This window comes from Nicotiana sylvestris, chromosome 4, assembly GCF_000393655.2.
Source record: "Nicotiana sylvestris chromosome 4, ASM39365v2, whole genome shotgun sequence".
NCBI classification, from domain to species: domain Eukaryota; kingdom Viridiplantae; phylum Streptophyta; class Magnoliopsida; order Solanales; family Solanaceae; genus Nicotiana; species Nicotiana sylvestris.
The window spans coordinates 129,417,741-129,437,643 of NC_091060.1; the positions used below are offsets into that span (position 1 = coordinate 129,417,741).

At 37.4% G+C, this 19,903-nt stretch overlaps 2 protein-coding genes and 1 long non-coding RNA gene across 4 annotated transcripts; 1 reads left to right on the forward strand and 2 right to left on the reverse strand.

Moving 5' to 3' along the window:
- Window positions 1-1,283: 1,283 nt before the first annotated feature.
- On the reverse strand, window positions 1,284-2,045 carry LOC138890165 (uncharacterized). The gene has a single exon (XM_070173529.1). The coding sequence runs from the start codon at window positions 2,043-2,045 to the stop codon at window positions 1,284-1,286; it is 762 nt and encodes a 253-aa protein (XP_070029630.1).
- A 9,880-nt stretch (window positions 2,046-11,925) lies between these two features.
- On the forward strand, window positions 11,926-14,371 carry LOC104213987 (probable carbohydrate esterase At4g34215). Of its 2 annotated transcripts, none has more exons than XM_070172227.1 (2): window positions 11,926-12,841; window positions 13,472-13,680. In XM_070172227.1, the coding sequence occupies exons 1-2, from the start codon at window positions 12,224-12,226 to the stop codon at window positions 13,634-13,636; spliced, it is 783 nt and encodes a 260-aa protein (XP_070028328.1). In that variant the 5' UTR covers window positions 11,926-12,223; the 3' UTR covers window positions 13,637-13,680. The 2 variants fall into 2 exon arrangements, with proteins under 2 accessions (XP_070028328.1, XP_009761873.1); XM_009763571.2 differs by having other exon boundaries at window positions 11,931-12,841; window positions 13,633-14,371.
- A 647-nt stretch (window positions 14,372-15,018) lies between these two features.
- LOC138889165 (uncharacterized) lies at window positions 15,019-16,061 on the reverse strand. The gene is made up of 2 exons (XR_011406911.1): window positions 15,925-16,061; window positions 15,019-15,802 (listed from the first exon to the last, which is right to left on the reverse strand). It is a non-coding gene; the product is annotated as an uncharacterized lncRNA (long non-coding RNA).
- Between the last annotated feature and the right edge of the window lie 3,842 nt (window positions 16,062-19,903).

Here is a 19,903-nt window from a genome sequence, read left to right on the forward strand (position 1 = left end):
AGACTGGCACTTAGGCTCTTACATATTGGCCCTTAGGCCCTTTTAGTTTGGGTCGATGCGACCTCTAATATGGCTATAGTTTTCCCCATTTCGGGTGAAGACTTTGAAGTTTTGATTATGCCTTGGCATATTTGTGTTTGTCCGACTCTTCGACGGCTCAAATAAGAACCTCAATTATGAGTCGATATGTGACGATAATTGAGTACCTCGGGAGGTTCTCTTGAAGGCTGATTTTTTGAAGCCTTTTGCTGAAGGCTGATTGTCTCGAACCCTTTTCATTGTTTGGCGCTGATATGATCGAAGCTCCTTTGCTTATGCTGGGGGTAGCCTGATTAACCAGTTCTTTTCAAAGTATTTTCGAAGTATTTGGAGGCCTTTAGTTTTATGGCGGTAGTCCGACGTCTCTGAGCCGCGTTAATTCGGTCGTAGCCTTTAGTCCCCATGTGTGGTGACCTTGGCGTCTATATCAAGGGTATGCCTTTTTAAGGGTCTTATAAGTTCGATATATAGCCTTGGCCTTAATATCGGGGTTATGCCTTTTTAAGGTCTTACAGATTTGATATTGCCTCACTGAGGGCTTATGAGCTCGAAGTTACCTGCTCGAGGTCTTACGAATTCAACTTTTCGATGGCTCGATGAACTGACTATTGACGACACTCCTCGAGTGTTCGAGAGTTTCAGTCATTTGAGCCGTTTTATGAGAAAGTAGTGAACTTCTTTGAGGCACAAAGTGTTTTGGTAAGCAAAGGGGCTTCCTCAATTACTTGATATATCCGTACATGTTTTTTTCCTTTGGAGGCTCGACTATTCTACATGGACACAGTTCTTTTGATCGTTTGGCCTAATACAACAATCTCCTATCGAGGTCCTCCTAGGCGTAGTTTGGTTTCTTCTAAGAGGTGACCCCCCGGTGATTCCCCCCAGTATTTGGGGTTGATCGAAGAGAAACCTTGAATACTTAATGAGTACTTTTAGGTAGCATATGGATGTTGTCTCGTTAAAAACCTTGGCGGTAAAAACTGTTCGGGATAAAATCAGGTCTAAGCGAAAAAGAGTGCAACGCATGCTTTAAAACCTAAGGTCTTTGAGCTGGAGGGCGCTTCGATTCCTTTCAATCGAACACCTGCAGTAAGTTAGTATAAAACATAAATGAAAAGGGAGAAGGTCGTACCTTAGCATTGATAGCGTTAAAGCCTCGATCCATTTTAATTGCTTGCTTCGAGGACGCGACACAGTCCTTTATTCACTCATTTGGGTGGAGCCGAGAATGTAGGTCGTGGTTGCTATTTGGCCGTTTGCTTGTCTTTTGGCTTCTTTGATGTTGAGGGCATTGATGTTGGTGTTGCGTCGTGCACCGCGAACATCTCTCTTGCTGCGTGCTGCTCCTCGTATACTGCTTTTACTCCATCCTTGATTGTAAACTTCATCATTTGATGAAGGGTTGATGGCACTGCCCTCATACTGTGTATCCACAGCCTTCCAAGTAAGGCATTGTACCTCATATTGTCTTCGACGACATGAAACTTGGTATCTTGGATTGTACCGGCCACGTCGACCGGGAGGATGACCTCTCCTTTCGTTGTCTCGCTCTCCATGTTGAATCCATTAAGGAGTCGAGAGACGGGTACAATCTGATCTAGAAGTCCGAGCTGCTCCACCACCCTCGACTTGATTATGTTGGCCGAACTACCTGGATCCACTAGCACACGTTTAATTTGAAACTTATCCAAAAGAAAAGAAATTACCAGTGCGTCATTATGATGCTGAGACAAGGTCTCAATGTCCTCTTCGCCAAATGTGAGAGCATCCTCTGGTATGTAACTCCGAGTTTGTTTTTTACTGGTGATGGATATTTTCGTTCGCTTGACAACGGGTCCCTGTGGGGCGTCGACCCCTCCAATGATCATGTAGATAACGTTCTGTGGTTCTTCTGGTTCATTTTTCTTATTCGCCTCTCTTTCCCGGAATTGGTTTTTGGCTCGGTCGCTGAGGAACTCTCGAAGGTGCCCTTCGCTGATTAGTCGGGCTACCTCTTCTCGAATCATGACCGTGGGTGCCATGATATTTGCATACCAAGTTAGGGTTCCTCTGTGAAGGGTCTAACAGTATGGGTTTTGGCCAACTAGTATCTTTGATTTTACCTATGGCCGATACGATGTCTGAGACATCGATGTTGAAGTTATACTCGGATAGCCAGGGTGCCTCTACTGGCCCAGTATGCCTATCGAATCCAGCTTTACTCATGAGTCCCCGAGAACTTTGACCTTGATTTGTCCTTCGATCGCCTAGAGGTATATTACACCTCGGGGTGTTTCTTCGATCTTCTACGTACGCCTAGTATCTTTCCTTTTTTGGACTCGACTCCCTTTCTGTAAACCTTTGTTCCTTCGTTAAGAGCCTGCTAGGATATACTGAGCCCGAGGGGGCTCCTAATTGGTCGTTTTCGACCCTGATCTTCGATTGATACCTGTTGTGCACATCCGCACAGGTTGCGGTGGGATATTCGATTAAATTTTGTTTTAAATGATTCGAGGCTACCGAGCTTCATTCGTTCAAACCTTGAGTGAAGGCCTGTACTGCCCAGTCTTCGAAGACTGGTGGTAATTCCATTCGTTCCATCTGAAACGAGATACAAATTCCCTTAGCATCTCGTTTTCTCTCTGTTTGATTTTGAGGACATCGGACTTTCTGGTGGCGACCTTGATGGCACCAGCGTATGCCCTCACAAAAGAGTCTGCCAACATGGCAAATGAATCTATTGAATTTTAGGGGTAGTTTATGATACCACATCATAACCCCCTTTGACAGTATTTCTCCAAATTTCTTCAATAAGACGGACTCAATTTCGTCATCCTTCAAGTCGTTCCCTTTTACCGCACAAGTATAAGCGGTAACGTGCTCATTGGGGTCCATGGTCCCATTGTATTTCGGGATATCGGGCATTCTGAATTTCTTCGGGATTGGCTTTGGAGCCGCACTTGGTGGGAATGGTTCCTGTATGAACTTCTTTGAATCTATGCCCTTCAGAATCGGGGGTGCGCTCGGGATCTGATCGACCCTCGAATTATAAGTCTACGCCTTTTTATCGTTAGCCTCTATCTTCTTTTCTCCTAATTCAATCCTTTTAGTGAGGTCCTCGAGCATCTTCACTATAGTGGGGTCCGTTGCTGACCCGTTATTACTCGATCTCTCTGGTGTCTGCTCAACTCGAGGAACCGTTTCCGGTGCTGCTGTGCTTGGAGTTTTTTGTTGACTTTGCATCTGAGCAATAGCCATTTGTTGTGCTTGCAACAATTCAACAATGACTTGGAGGCTGATTCCTCCTTCTTTCATACCTCGTGCTTCTTGGGCTCCAGCATAGGCTTCCCTGCTTCCGTTCCTTACGAGGTCCGCGCCAGCTTCCGTGTTTAGAACGTTGTGGGAGCTGATATCAGCTGGCTCCACGTTCGATACTCCCTCAGGGTTTATAGGCGGTACACCCAGCCATATGTTGTTGTTTTCTCCAAGTCCTTCATGATGGAAAACAGGTATGAACAACGGAAGCAAATAGCCAGGATCACTTGCATACAATATAGACAACACATAATCACATATTTTAATTGAACATAAAATCGATACTTATCTCTTGAAGCGTGATCGCGATCGCGAGAAGCCTCCATGCAAGAGCGAAACCACCCACGAGATCATCCTCCAGTTCCATAGTCTTCTACTGTGTGACCCGAATAATGCCTCGTATTAGCGAAATTCGTGTGGGCGAATCTCTCCTAGGAAAAGCATGTGGTAAAAACCTTGTCTCCTTATGGAATAAGACCTCTTTATGTAGCCACAGGTTTTAGGGTTAAAAACTCTTTTCCTAAATCTGTTGGGTCTTCCTTTTCCATCAAGAAATAGAATTCTATTTAATTCCTAATTATTCGGGCACAACAAGGACCACAGTATTTAATTAATGAGGCTTCCTATTATGGACTTAATTTGAAATATCTAAATTAATACTACCATAATAAGTTACAAATTATTCCACTAAAAATTCGTAACTGCACTGCTTAGTTCAATTTCGAAATTCTTCCATTAAATCTTATTTAACTCCCCATGTTAAGATTCAGATACTAATCAAATTAATTAAATTACTGACAATTTAATTCATTGATTATTTCCTTTAGACTTTCACTTAACTTATTTCATATGACGGAAACAAAATCCACCTACAGGATTTACACATGAAAACTTATAAGCTTTCATAAATGTGTATCATCAATCTCTAGACCGAGACATGGATTCCATCAACTAGCTATTACTTTGCCAATGTATATTATTATTGTCCAATCTATCAGACTTATTGACCCACAAAAGAATCTCGCCTTTTAATAAATCAAAACAATAATAATATACACAGCTAATAACAATTATATCAAGATTAAGAGTATAAGTACATTTAATAGCTAGAGAGTTTATTTTATTAAGTCAGTATAAAATACTTATCTCTACTTGGTCCGTTCAATACATACAAAATGTACCAGCACAAACAGTTGGAATTAAACCATTCCCATAATCAAGATAAATTATCTTTAATCCTGTGCTACAATCATTCCTGATGGTTTGTCCAATTCCATCATTAGATTGTGAACATGATCTTTATACTTATAAGAACCGATTATTTAATCTTCCGTGTATAAGTTAAACTCTATACACTAAATCATCTACTATATAAGTAAAGGATATATACAAATATCTGATCTATTTAAAACTTTATTAAAATTGAATAAGCAATTGTTCCATAATAAATGTTATATCCAAACCAAAATTCATGGTTAATAGTATATATCCCAACAATCTCCCACTTAGACTTTTAACCGTGACAATTATTAGAATATACTATGTATAAATGCATGGTTAATAATATATACCCTAACGATCTCCCACTTAGACTCATAATCATGCATAAAACTTTCACAGCTACCCTTTTGCACGACTATTAAAAGTCTATGCCAATAAGCTTTTGCTAAAAGGAACTTGCCAAGTCATTTTCAAATGTAATCTTTGTCTAGTAGTGCTTTGTCGTAATTAGCTAGTATGGTGTTAAGCTCTTCAGGGATCTTGTTATGAAACTCTCCCAAGAGTACATACCAAACTATGATTTTCCTACTATTCTCCCACTACGACGAAGTACTACTAATATTTTCTTCAATACCTTGCGGTATTGAAATATTAATGACTTCTTCTTGTGGTGTTCTCTGCTCAACATCACTCCCACTACTTGGAGGTAGTAATTTTTTTTGTCTATTAATGTTTCTCCCACTACTCAAATGCAATGGAGTGTCAATTTCGACAAATAGAGTTGTATGTTCTTGAGCGTTTGAATTTTCACATTATTCATTTGTTATTTCTTTGCTTAGTTCTTATAATACTAGCTTGCTTCTAGGAACATAGTTTATTAAATATATCCTATTATATAGAACCGGTATTTGTGCTAACAATTACCTCCTTTTCTTTAGGAAAACAAAATAAACCTCCTTTCGTTCCCTTGGATATCCAATAAATGTGCAAACATTCATCCTTGATTTTATCTTATATGTTTTCCCTTTCACTATATATATTGGACAATTTCATATCCGAACTCTCTGCATACTAGACTTACGTTAAGTCCATAATTCTATGGGGTCCAAGATACTAATTTAGAAAGAACTAAAATCATAATGTAATTGCAGTTTCTACGGCATATCATAACGAAAAAAGAAATAAATATGAATAACTCACCATTACTCTAAACATCTCCATAAGAGTCTTATTTCTTCTCTCTACTACACCACTCTATTATAGAGTATCCGATGTAGACAATTGAGATATTATCTTCTATTTTGATAAGTAATTAATGAACTTTGTAGAGAAGTACTAGCCACCTACGATCAGATCATAGTAATTTAATATATTTTTATGGTGCTTCTCCGTATCAAGCCTTAAAATCCTGAAATTATTCAAAGCATTCAGACTTACGGTGCATCAAATAAATATATTCATAGTTTGAATAATCATTTATGAACGTCATAAAAATACTCAAAATGACCTCTTCCCTATATGTTCCTTGGATATCACAATCGAAAATAGATTAGTTCTAGCTTATCACCAGCTCTCTTTCCTTTAAGCAGAAATGTCTTTTAGTCATATTTCCTTTTAAACAAGATCCACAAGTTGGTAGTGCCTCTACTTTTAATGAACCTTAAGGTTCATCCTTGACCACCTTGAAATCATATCCAGATTAATATGACTTAGACAAAAGTGCACAGATAAGTTTCACTCAAACTTTAAAGAACATTTTCTCTTATAAGGTAGATTAATATTATTCAGTTTAGGAGATCGACATTAACAATAACAAGGTCATGCATCTATGTACCACAAGAGATAGGATATTTATGAAGCTCAATAACACAATCATTATTTTAAAATAAATTAAATATACATCTCTTATTTTTCTCAAAAATCGAAATTAAATTCCTTAGAGCAAATGATACATAAAATGCATCCATTAAATTAACATCTTATAACGACAATAGGAATTTTTTTATTAGTGATGCGACAAACTACATGAAGTCATTGTGGAGTTGAGATATACAACATTAAATAGATCATAATAAGTCAATTAACACTGAATAATAAAATTCAGACTGCATTCAATATATATACATATATGCATCTTGAGTAGAAAATTCCGATGGAAAAGAGCCATTCATGCAAAATATATTATATAATGCAAGAATTATACAATCCAAAAAAGAAACATAACCAACTCAGATGGAGAGCAAACTGTTATTTTTAGTCAATTGTATATATCATAACTAATAGCTCTAGATCCATTGATCCAACATGTATACTCAGATGGAGAGTAAGTACATGATATTAATAACTAGTATTTCACCTAGTGAGCTTACAATAAATTTATCCGATATGGAGGAAGACCTAAAGTCGACGCGTAAATTTACACTCACTTGAAATTAATAGTGGAAAACCATAGAAATATATTTTTATCACCACTTAATCATGGTTGCATTATAATTACAAAATGGATTCAACGTGTGAACTTAGATGAAGAGTCAATACATGTTATCAACTACTAGTAATTATACTCAGTAAGTTCATAATAAATTTATCCGATATGGAGGAAGACCTAAAGTCGATGCGTAAATTTATTATCTTACTATAAATGAATAGTGGAGACCATAGGGGTTAATTCCTATCAACACTTGATCACAACCACGAAATTTTCTCTAAGGATTAAGTTCTAAAATTCACAAAATGCTCAAAACCCCATCTAGACAGTGATGAAACAGTAAATTAATGTTATCCATTGCATACAACCAGTATTATTTACCGGAGTTTTCCGATAGACCTACCAAATTTCGGGTCAATTGGAGATCATTAAAAGTCGTGATCTTCAAAACAACAACCAAATTTGAAAAGCTACCATTTAAGCATTTTTAGGAATTTAAAACATGGCATACGTTCCAATCATATATCAGTTCATATAAAATAAACATGCGTCATCATGTTCCAGATTTAATAAAATAAGACTGACATAAAAGGAATTACTTTTCATATCTAAATCACATTTTAATCCCGCAAACTGCCAAAAAACCTATCTAAATGACCCTGAACTGCCGAAATACGACATAATTCTCTACATAGTAATGAGTATTTTTTTATCAGGTTATTTCCGATGAACCCACCAAATTTCAGGTCAATTGGAGATGGTGATCATCAAAACTGAACTAAATTCGAATAAGTCTTTTTAGGCGAATTTAAGATTCAACCAATGTGATTTACATTCTTTTCATATATCATATTAAATTAAATCATCATGTGTAGTCATGTTCCAGATTTAACACAAATAAAACCGATATATAAAGAATAGTTTTTCATATTTAAAGCTTATTTAATCCAATAAACTGCTTTAAAACCCCATCTAAATGATCTCAAAACACCCAAAAATAACGTGATTCATTGCACAGCAGTGAGTGTTTCTCGCCAAGTCGTTTCCGATGGACCTACCAAATTTTAGGTTAATTAGAGTTCATCAAAAACATGACCCCCAAATCTATAACCAAATTCGGAGAATAACCGTTTTAGGCATTGTCATGGATTAAAATAAATACGATCATGTTTTTTATTATCCTTATAATTATTCTATGAGCACATAACATTGATTATATCCTTCCTTTTGTGTAAGGTATATAAACCGCCTCTTACATCCAATTGCCCTCCCATTTTATACACATGAGAATTCAAGATATTACTTTTCATCATAGTTGGTGAAAACCTCAATGTATTTTCTCATGAATTAGTTTAATGTCACTAGTATCAAGAGGTAAACCTCTTTTGTGTAGATGAAAACTCTATCACTAGCATACATTGATCCAAGATAATTTACACATGATATATTGAGTATATTTATTCATGACTCAAATAAATAGACCATTTTTTTTGTGGATCCTATTTATTAACCATAACTCACAATCCATGTGTTTATATAGTTATACATGTATAAAGCTATTAAGAAATTTTAATGATTTCAAATAAAATAACTATTTATTAATCATAAATTCTCAATCCATGTATTATATCATCTCACATATGTAAAACTTTTAGAGTTTTTAATGATACTCAATGAATAAATTACCTGAATGATACCTATTTATTAATCATAAATTCTTAATTATACACAATAATAAAGAAACGGAGATACAATGCCCATATGATTATAACCCTCTGTGAGCCACGGGTCCAACACTTAATGTCAAGAATTCAGTGAGACCAGGACCACTAAGTTTCGTTACTTACATAGCTTTTCAGGAGGAAAAATAACTCAAAATCTCACTTCAGTTGTGCAAAGTTGAGAATAAACATTGCCCCAAAATGTTTGGATTGTTAACGCCGCACAAAGCAATTTTGAGAAAGCTACTGACTTCACTAATGTAAACTATTGATAGAATTTAACAAAGTCCAAAGGACTTCTAACACATAAGAAGAGTAGTTACTACTACGTTACCACCCAACCTATGTTTTCTTTTTATTTACTTGTTCATGCATTATTATATTCCCTAAAGAATAGGAAATCGTACACATGTTTCCACAAGACAAGAACCAACTAACTACCAAAATATATGTAAACCTAATTTGGAACCCAAAAACGAGTAACTTCCGCCGCCGTTAAAACCAAAATCAGCGGTCATCCTGTAATTTTTTTTCTCTTTTGCTTTCATCGTTTGTATTGCTTCAGGCCAAACAATTACTACTAGACACTATGTCTAAAAGTTTGAACCAACAATATAAACAAGACAAACAACTATAACACTTTGCGAACAAGTATTACATAATCAAAACTTCCATTGCTGATACCGTGGTTGAAACTCGACAGGCACTCTATCGTGAATCATATAAAATTGAATATGAACATATAACATGTGGATTATCTATTTAGATTCAAGCAGACTCTCATACCAATTGATGGAAAGCAGGTATGAACAACGGAAGCAAATAGCCAGGATCACTTGCATGTAATATAGACAACACATAATCACAGATTTTAATCGAACATAAACTGTGATCGCGAGAAGCCTCCAAGCAAGAGCAAAACCGCCCACGAGATCATCCTCCAGTTCCACAGTCTTTTGCTGTGTGACCCGAATAATGCCTGGAATTAGCGAAATTCGTGTGGGCGAATTTCTCCTAGGAAAAGCATGTGGTAAAAACATTGTCTCCTTATGGAATAAGACCTCTTTATATAGCCATAGGTTTAGGGTTAAAAACTCTTTTCCTAAATCTGTTGGGTCTTCCTTTTCCACCAAGAAATAGAATTCCATTTAATTTTTAATTATTCGGGCACAACAGAGACCGCAATATTTAATTAATGAGGCTTCCTATTATGGACTTAATTCGAAATATCTGAATTAATACTACCATAATAAGTTACAAATTATTCCACTAAAAATTCGTAACTGCACTCCTCAGTTCAATTTTGAAATTCTTCCATTAAATCTTATTTAACTCCCCATGTTAAGATTCAGATACTAATCAAATTAATTAAATTACTGACAATTTAATTCATTGATTATTTCCTTTATACTTTCGCTTAACTTATTTCATGTGACAGATATAAAATCCACCTACAGGATTTACACATGAAAACTTATAAGCTTTCATAAAGGTGTATCATCAATCTCTAGACCGAGACATGGATTCCATCAACTAACTATTACTTTGCCAATGTATATTATTATTGTCCAATCTATCAGACTTATTGACCCACGAAAGAATCTCGCCTTTTAATAAATCAAAACAATAATAATATACACAATTAATAACAATTATATCAAGATTAAGAGTATAAGTACATTTAATGGTTAGAGAGTTTATTTTATTAAGTCAGTATAAAATACTTATCTCTACTTGGTCCGTTCAATACATATAAAATGTACTAGCACAAACAGTTGGAATTAAACCATTCCCATAATCAAGATAAATTATCTTTAATCTTGTGCTACAATCATTCCTGATGGTTTGTCCAGTTCCATCATTAAATTGTGAACATGATCTTTATACTTATAAGAACCGATTATTTAATCTTCCGTGTATAAGTTAAACTCTATACACTAAATCATCTACTATATAAGTAAAGGATACATACAAATATCTTATCTATTTAAAACTTTATTAAAATTGAATAAGCAATTGTTCCATAATAAATGCTATATCCAAACCAAAATTCATGGTTAATAGTATATATCTCAACACTTCACTATCGTGAAGAGGTGCATTTTGTGTGCTAGACATGATTAAGCCTGAAATCAAAGAATCTTTGACAAGAAAAAATGTGAAGAGTAACGCGTGTTATCAGAAACTAGCACCAAAACAATCACTATTATTTTTAGCCCCACGGTGGGCGCCAAACTGTTTACCTTGAAAATGGTATTTACAATTATATTTGATTTGTGGTTCTAAAAATATGTGATTTATCTTAATACTAGTTGTTAGGCGAATAATGCTTAGTGTAAATGAGCAAGAAATGATAAGCAAACCCGTATGGTCACAAGGTTGAGGGCCTCGAGCTCAGCGATATGGGACCTCGAGGGCAGCCTTTAAAGGTTGATGATGAGCAATAAATGAAGAACAATAAATGAACAAATGATGAACAATAAATGAATTTAATAAATGAGGAGCAATAAAGCTGTAGAGTAATTGTTGAGCACGTTTGGGCAAGAAAAGCAGAGAATGTTCTATGTATTCGATATTGTGTGTGTTACAAAATGACAAGGGTCCCTTTTATATATGAGGAGGAATCCAACATAGTACATGTCTAATAATAACAAGGAAATACTATTGGTAGAGCTGTATAATGACTTAGTACAGATTTATACTATTCTTGCAGACCTAGTCAGCTCTAATCCACGTGTATTTGGGAATTTTCCCGCCTTTCCATGATGATCATTGATTGTACTGCTCCGAGGTCGATCATAGTGAGCCTTCGATGTGCTCCCTCGAGGGACACACCTCGGGGTCGCACCTCACGCTCTGCTTCGAGCTTCTTCGAGGTTAGGCGTGGAGCGGCATAGTAGCCCCAAAGTCGAACTCCCCAATTTTGGCCGTAATACACATAGGGTAAAAGGTGGTCATTCTTCTTATTTTTTGGGATAAGCATATGCTTATGAATAGTAAAATGATGCAAGTAAAGTTGCAATTATTAGGTTACTATTCTTATTCTAGTCTTAAAAACTAGCAGGATTCAATACCTGGTGCATATTTGGATTTCCTTTTGTTGCCTTCTTTAAAAGTCAGGAAAAGACACCGTAAATAACTGGTAGAGTCACTTTCTAACACTAGGATATGGAAATGAAAGTGATCAAGTAATATGATGATACAAATTAAAGTGCCCATGAAGACAGTAGTTTAATGAGGTGGAATTGACAAATGCTTAGATGTAGAAACTTGAACAGCTAAAAAGTTTGTCTCCTAGTCTTATTCACAGCTGATAAATAAAGTAGCAGCTTGGAATAAAAAAATCTAATACAGTTGTTATAAAGAAATCAACACATTTTGCTTAAAGAATGGGCCAGTAGGCAGCAGCAACCTCCTCTCACCTTATCACACTCCTACCTGTACCTGCCCTTCCTATATTCTTTCCTTCTTATGGCGAGACTTGCTTGATGTCTCATTTTGCCTCAATTTCAAGAAAACAATGATCCCTTTTCTTTGGTTAATACTTCTAACACACATTAGATGGGTAAATACCGCAGATCTAGCAAATGTTTCAATTTCACTTGTCCAAAACATATTCATATTAGCCGGACAAAGTAACATGTCCGGCCGAGGTGGTGTCACTAACCATGGCCAAAATGGCATAGTTAATGAAACATGGGATGGTATAATTCCACCAGAATGTCAATCCAACCCAAATATCCTCAGACTTAGTGCAGGATTTACATGGGTTGAAGCTCAAGAACCACTTCACCAAGACATAGATTTGGGTAAAGTTTGCGGGGTTGGGCCAGGAATGTCATTTGCAAATTCAGTTGTTGAGAAAGATCCAAGCTTTGGAGTGATTGGTTTGGTGCCTTGTGCTATTGGGGGTACAAATATAAGTGAATGGGTTCGTGGGGGTGGTTTATATAATCAGATGATAAGAAGGACAGAGGCTGCGTTGCAAGGAGGTGGGAAGCTCCAAGCTTTGCTGTGGTACCAAGGTGAGAGTGATACCCAGACTCTTGAGGATGCCAAATTGTACAAATTTAGATTAAAGAGATTATTCAAGAGTGTGCGCCGTGATCTACAGTCACCTACTTTGCCTGTGATTCAGGTAATTGAAAAAATATATTTTTGTCATTCAAACAGTAGTTGGCAAAAATATACTTAGAGCCCGTTTGGACATACGATCGCTTCTTTCGAAATAGACGGTTGTTCATAAAATTTTTAATTTTCAATTGAAGATGCATTTTGGAATTTTTCCGAAAATTTGAAAAAGTTGTTTTTTAAAATTTTCGCTCAGATCACTCGCAAAACTTCAAAACAATCCAAAATTATATTCATGTCCAAACACAACTCTGATTTTCAAATATTTTTTTCACTTTTTTTTTTGAAATTTTACAATTCTTATGTCCAAACCCCACTTATTCTTTTCGTCAAAATTGTACTACTAGTATTTTGGGGTGAAAAGGTATTTTATTAGTAACTTTTTTCATACAATTTTAAATATTTCTCTTATAATTTATTGCAACTTAAAGTACATTTTGTTTTAAGTAAGCATCTAAAAGTTAATTCTTGATTTGAGATTGAAAATAAGTGATCTGACTATCGTACTTTCAACATTACTTTTTACTAATTAATTTCTGGGACGGAGGGATTCTTTAGCAAGTTTTGATGAGTCTCTATTCTTGTACTACATGAAAATTCGAGGTGACCTGGAATGGTTGCTCTCTTTCTTTTTCAGAAAACCCAAGTTGCTTTAAAGATAAGGAGTTCAAATTCAATGCTGTGCAACTCTTTTAATGTCATTATTGGAGTACTCAGACAGTTAGTTAAGAGTGGTCCACGTCTTTATCAAGGAAACTTGCATACTTTGGTTAATTTATTTGGTTGGTGTGGGTGTAGGTAGCACTGGCATCATCTCTAGGGCCTTATAAGGGGCAGGTTAGAAAAGCACAACTGGGTATTAATCTTCCAAACGTAAGAACCGTTGATGCCAAAGGGCTCCCTGTGGGAATGGATTATGTGCACATTACCACACTAGCACAAGTCCATCTTGGGCAGATGCTGGCTGATGCCTTCCTTCAGACTCAGACTACTCAAGCCGTGCTTCTACCTATTCAGACAGAGACTACTCAGACTAGTAATGCCCCCAAACGATGCTCCAATTTTGTTTTGGATGTTCTACTTGGTCCATTTAGATGATGCAGCTTGGAGATTTATTTGTGGGATCAAGATCACGTACCCCGTCTATGGTTGTCTCACCTCAGCCAAAATTCAGAGCGCTTAAAACCATAGGTTGGGATCATACCATAACAACAAATAGTTTCTTAGATATTGTTAATAGGAGTACAAAGTTACCATACTACATGATACTCGAAACTAAGAGAAGGCCAACATATATATCTCATAACGTTGGATAATGAACATAATCTTCCAAGTGGACATGGACCTGCTTGGCACCTGCTTGGTCACACTCTATTCACTTCGTTTAATTATACTTTTCCCAAAAGGCACAAACCAAAAATTAATTTCATTTTTTATAAAGCTCAAGTCTTGTTGTATGTATACTTTGCACACTTGCAAATACAGTATATATATGTGTTGGTGAATATTTATTCAATTCATGGTTTCACTTTCTGATGATTCTTTGTTTTTCTCCTTAAATAAGGCCTGTGGTTGATGGGTTATGCTTCTCCGCGGCATTACGCTGAGGAGTAAAAAAGACCGATATGATGTACTAAAGCGTCCAACTTTTGCACCAATGAAGTATTGGCTATTAATGCTGCTTCTTTAGTACTGATTAACCTTGGAAGATTGACAATACATTATTATCTCTTCCGACGAGAAATCATTTGCTTTTGCTTGCTAGTTTATTAAGGTTGGACTACATAATCACTCCCAAAGAAGGAAAAGTAGTCCCGTTATGTGATAACTAAAATCAAAGCGGTTGTTGCCTCCGTAGACATAAAATGAAGGCACCGCTGTTGAATATCTGTACTAGTAGTATCATTTCGAAATGCATCGTGTAATTGCACCGCGTGGTGCGGCAAGAATGAGCGGCAGTAAAAAGGGAAACCGAAAAAGGCGGCAGTAATTTTCAGATGAATATAAAATTGGTACAACGCAATATTTGTTGAAGAACAGAAGAAGCAGCAGCATCACAGAGACAGAGAGACAGAAGAACAGGCGAGGCATCAAAGCAAAGAAGAAGAAGACAAAATGAAAACACATTGATACTGATAAGTGGACAGTGACGTGGCAGCATTATAGCTGTTGATACTCAGATCAGAAGATCTAATCCTGACCGTTGGATTAGAACACATAAACACATCCTGGCCATTCATTTATTAGTACCATACACATGAGTGAGCACATGCCCACATTTGTATTAGTGAGCATGCACTAAAAGTGAGTATGGACTCACATAGTAAACAATACCATTGTCTAGGAATATTATATGTACATTTGTTGTATCTATAGGATGTAATGTATATAGCAGCTACAGGGTAAATATACAAGACAAGAAAAATTCACTGCATCATCAGTCCTCTCATTCTTTCATGGTATCAGAGCAGAAATCTGCTTGAACTGCTTGAACTCCATCTTCTAAAACTCACTGCTTGACTTCTAATCTTCTTCTTTGAACTCAACTTGTTTTATCACCATGACTGGAACAGATTCTTCAGTAACTCCTCCTTCTGGATCAACAAGTCAAGCAGTCAATCATGATGTCAACCATCCCTATTTTCTTCACTCTTCAGATGCCCCTGGGATGACTCTTGTGACCTCACCTTTTGATGGAAGAGGATTCCCAGGATGGAGAAGGTCAATGCTGATTGCATTGTCAGCCAAGAACAAGCTGGGATTCATCAATGGGATTTGTGATGAGCCTGCCTTGGATTCAAAGGATCATGCACAATGGAGTAGGTGCAATGACATGGTAACCTCATGGTTCTTAAATTCTCTAACCAAAGAGATAGGAGACAGTGTAATCTATTCCAAATCTGCAAAAGAACTTTGGAATAGTCTTGAACATAGATTTGGACAATCCAATGGAGCCAAGCTCTACCACCTACAAAAGGAAGTTACTAAGACAGTTCAGGGAAACAGCAGTATTGCAGGATACTTCACAACTCTGAAAAAGTTATGGGATGAGTTAGATTCCCTGAACTCACATCTAGGATGCACTTGTACCTGTGTGTGTGAAGGGAAGAAGAAGGTAGCCAAGTTCCTAGAGGATCAGAGAGTCATCCAATTTCTAATGGGATTGAATGATGTGTATGCACATGCAAGAGGCAACATCCTCATGATGAAGCCCACTTCCAAATATGGATCATGCCTATTCCATCCTCCTGCAAGATGAAAGTCAGAGGGAAATATTTGTTAGCCCACAATATCCAACAGATGCTGCATCTTTTATGGTAGGAGCTCAAGGGAAGTTTAATCAAAGGAACAATATTCAGAAATCATGGGGAACTCCTCAGAAACAGGGGAATTTTCAGAACATGCAACAAAAGTTCAAAAGGAAGGCAAAGTACAATCCTAATGTGAGTTGTAGTCATTGTATGAGAACAGGGCATGTGAGGGAAGAATGTTACAGACTAATAGGATTCCCAGATGATTTTCAATTCACAAAATCAATAAATTATCACCCTGTCATAAAGGGAAATGCAGTGGTGACAGGACAAGAAGGTCAAGAGAAGAACAACACATCTAGTGAAGGAAATATCAGCAGTCAAAACCAATTTTTCAGTAAGGAGCAAGTGTCAGAATTGGTGAACATAATCAAGCAAGTGCAAATTGGAAGTGCAGCAGCCACAACATCAGAAATCAATGCTAATGCTGTAGCTGGTACCATACTCCAATACACAGGAACTTGTCTTGCTGTTTTCAACACTAAAACATGGATAATTGACTCAGGGGCCTCTGAACATATGTGTTTTGATGCTAATTCTTTCCTATCTCTTACTCCTCTTCCTGCACCTTTGCACATTAGCTTACCTGATTCATTCCAGTTGTGTGTTACACATATAGGAAGTGTGTCTATTCAGCCTGATATGGTTCTTCATAGGGTGCTTCATGTACCTTCTTTCAAATATAACTTATTATCTGTTCATAAGTTATGTCTTCAATTCAGTTGTTCCTTGAATCTAACTTCTAATGGGTGTCTATTGCAGGTCCCTTTAGTGGGGAAGAGACAAGTTTTTGGTGAAGTCAGAGATGGATTGTACCTGTTTCAGCCAACTAGAATAGAGTCTATCTCTCCCAAAAGAGAGAAAAAATATGTAGTTTCCATTCCAAAAGGGAGAAATTCCAGTGTTATTTCTACTTCTGTTTCCTTTTCAGTACCTTTAGCTAATGTTGCTACATCTACTGTAAAGCAATGGCATGTTAGGCTAGGGCATTTGCCCTTTTCAGTAATGAGAAGACTACCTTTCATTAAGTTTCCCTCTAAGTTTAATTGTGTGTGCCACATCTGTCCTCAAGCTAGGCAAACCAGAATGCCTTTCCCTTTGAGTCATATTAAAAGTTCTGCTATCTTTGATTTGATTCATATTGACACATGGGGGCCATTCAAGACTGTGACTTATAATGGTTATAGGTATTTCTTGACTATTGTGGATGACTATAGTAGAGCCACTTGGACTTTTCTCTTAAGTTCTAAGGGGAATGCTTTTTCAGTTTTGAAATCATTTCTGTGCATGACAGAGAGACAGTTTAACTTGAAAGTTCAGAAAATCAGATCTGATAATGCCATGGAACTAGGAAAAGGTTCAATAGAGGCAAGTTTTCTTGAATCAGAAGGGATTATACATGAAACCTCTTGTGTTTCTACCCCTCAACAGAATGGAGTGGTTGAGAGGAAGCATAGACATATCTTGGAAGTAGCAAGGGCACTTTTATTTCAATCTAAGGTGCCTCTCCAATACTGGGGAGAATGTGTACTGACAGCTACATATCTGATCAATAGAATCCCTTCTAAGGTTCTGAATGGATCAACACCCTATGAGGTATTGCTTGGTAAACAACCTAGCTATGAATCCCTCAAAAGTTTTGGTTGTTTGTGCTATGTCTCAACTTTGTCTCACAACAGAGGGAAGTTTGAACCAAGGGCAAAAGGTTGTGTGTTCCTTGGATATGCACAACATCAGAAAGGTTACAAGGTTCTGGATCTTGACACTAAAAGGGTGTTTGTGTCTAGAGATGTTAGGTTTCATGAAGATCAATTCCCTTTTCTTTTCCACTCACCCCTCACATCTGATTTTCCTTTTTTTCCCCAGGATACGATTCCACCAGATACCTTAACCCATAACTCAACAGAATACTCTTCTAGAACATCTCTACCAACCTTTTCACCTACATCTACTCACTCCTCACCTAGCAGTTCCTCTACATATCCTGGTCCCTCTACTTCAACCGACATCAACCTAACACCTTCAGACTCTGCTTCTACTTCATGTCCTTCTTACTCACCCATCCCTTCCAGATCATTTTCTCCTTCACCAATCAGCACACCTATTCCAATTCCACCCCCACCAGTCAGAAAATCTGACAGGGTAACTCAGAGACCAACCTACTTAAATGATTACATTTGCAATAGCATCTACCTATCCGATCTTAGTTCCTGTCTATCTAAACCTCTCAAGCCAAATGTATTTTCTTTCCATGCTCTTTCTATAGACAACCAGCACCTCCTTCAATCTATTTCTACCACATCAGAACCTAGTAGTTATCTACAAGCTTCTTTGCATCCTGGTTGGAAAAAGGCCATGGATGCTGAAATTTCAGCACTTGAGATAAATAACACCTGGGATGTTGTATCCTTACCACCAGGGAAGAAAGCTTTACCCTGTAAATGGGTGTACAAGGTGAAGCATAACTCAGATGGTACAATTGAAAGGCTAAAGGCTAGGTTGGTGGTGAGGGGGGACATTCAGAGAGAAGGGATAGATTATTCAGAAACTTTTTCACCTGTGGTGAAAATGACTACTATCAGATGTCTTTTGGCTGTAGTTGTTAAGAAGGGGTGGAGTGTGTCACAACTCGATGTTAATAATGCCTTCTTGCATGGGGATCTGCAAGAAGAGGTCTATATGAAATTCTCAGCAGGTTTGTCCCCTTCTCAACCTAATCTTGTCTGTCGACTAAGGAAGTCACTCTATGGTTTAAAGCAAGCGTCGAGGCAATGGTATGCTAGGTTAGCTGGGGCTCTGAGCTACAAAGGTTACTCCAGCTCTCTAAATGACTATTCATTCTTTTTCAAGCAATCAGGTGATTTAATCTCCATATTAGTTGTATATGTGGACGATATACTACTCACAGGTAATGACACCACAGAAATTGCACAACTTGCAGCTTTTCTACACTCAGAATTCAAAGTAAAACATCTTGGTCCCATTCATCATTTTTTGGGCATGGAAATTCTCAGAGAAAAGCATGGTTTTATAATAGGGCAAAGGCAATTTACCTTGGAACTTTTGGCTGAATTTGACTGCACAGGTCCTGCTGTATCTTCACCTCTCGACCCTTCCTCTAAATTGCAAGCTGATATGGGAGAGCCTATGCCTGATCCTACCATTTATCGCCATCTCGTTGGAAAGCTCAACTACTTAACAAATACTAGGCCGGACCTCTGTTTCGTTGTCCTCTGTTTGAGCCAGTATATGCAACGCCCTTGCATGTCTCATTATTCTGCAGCTTTGCGTGTCCTCCGCTATTTGCGCACTGACCCTTCTCAAGGGATCTTTCTTACTGCACATCCCTCCTTTGATCTACTCGCTTTTTGTGATGCAGACTGGGCGGCTTGTAGAGATTCTCGCCGGTCTGTTAGTGGATTCTTCATCACACTTGGTGGAGCTCCGATCTCTTGGAAGTCGAAGAAACAAATCTCAGTCTCTATGTCCTCCGCAGAAGCGGAATACAGATCTATGAGAAGGGTGACCGCAGAAATCACCTGGTTAGTCCGATTGCTTGCAGATCTATCAGCACCACCCACTTTACCAGTGCCTGTACACTCGGATAGCCAAGCCGCCATTCACATAGCTCGTAACCCAGTTTTTCATGAACGAACCAAACATGTGGAGTTGGATTGTCACTTTGTTCGTCAACAATTTCTGTCCGGATTGATCTCTCTCTCATTTGTTCCGTCAGAATCTCAGCTCGCCGATCTATT

Coding starts and splice junctions, on each gene's coding strand:
- LOC104213987 (XM_009763571.2), top strand. CDS start 12,224: ATGATCCCTTTTCTTTGGTTAATACTTCTAACACACATTAGATGGGTA. Junction 12,842..13,632: donor CTACTTTGCCTGTGATTCAG/GTAATTGAAAAA, acceptor GTGTGGGTGTAG/GTAGCACTGGCATCATCTCT.
- LOC138890165 (XM_070173529.1), bottom strand. CDS start 2,045: ATGATTCGAGAAGAGGTAGCCCGACTAATCAGCGAAGGGCACCTTCGA.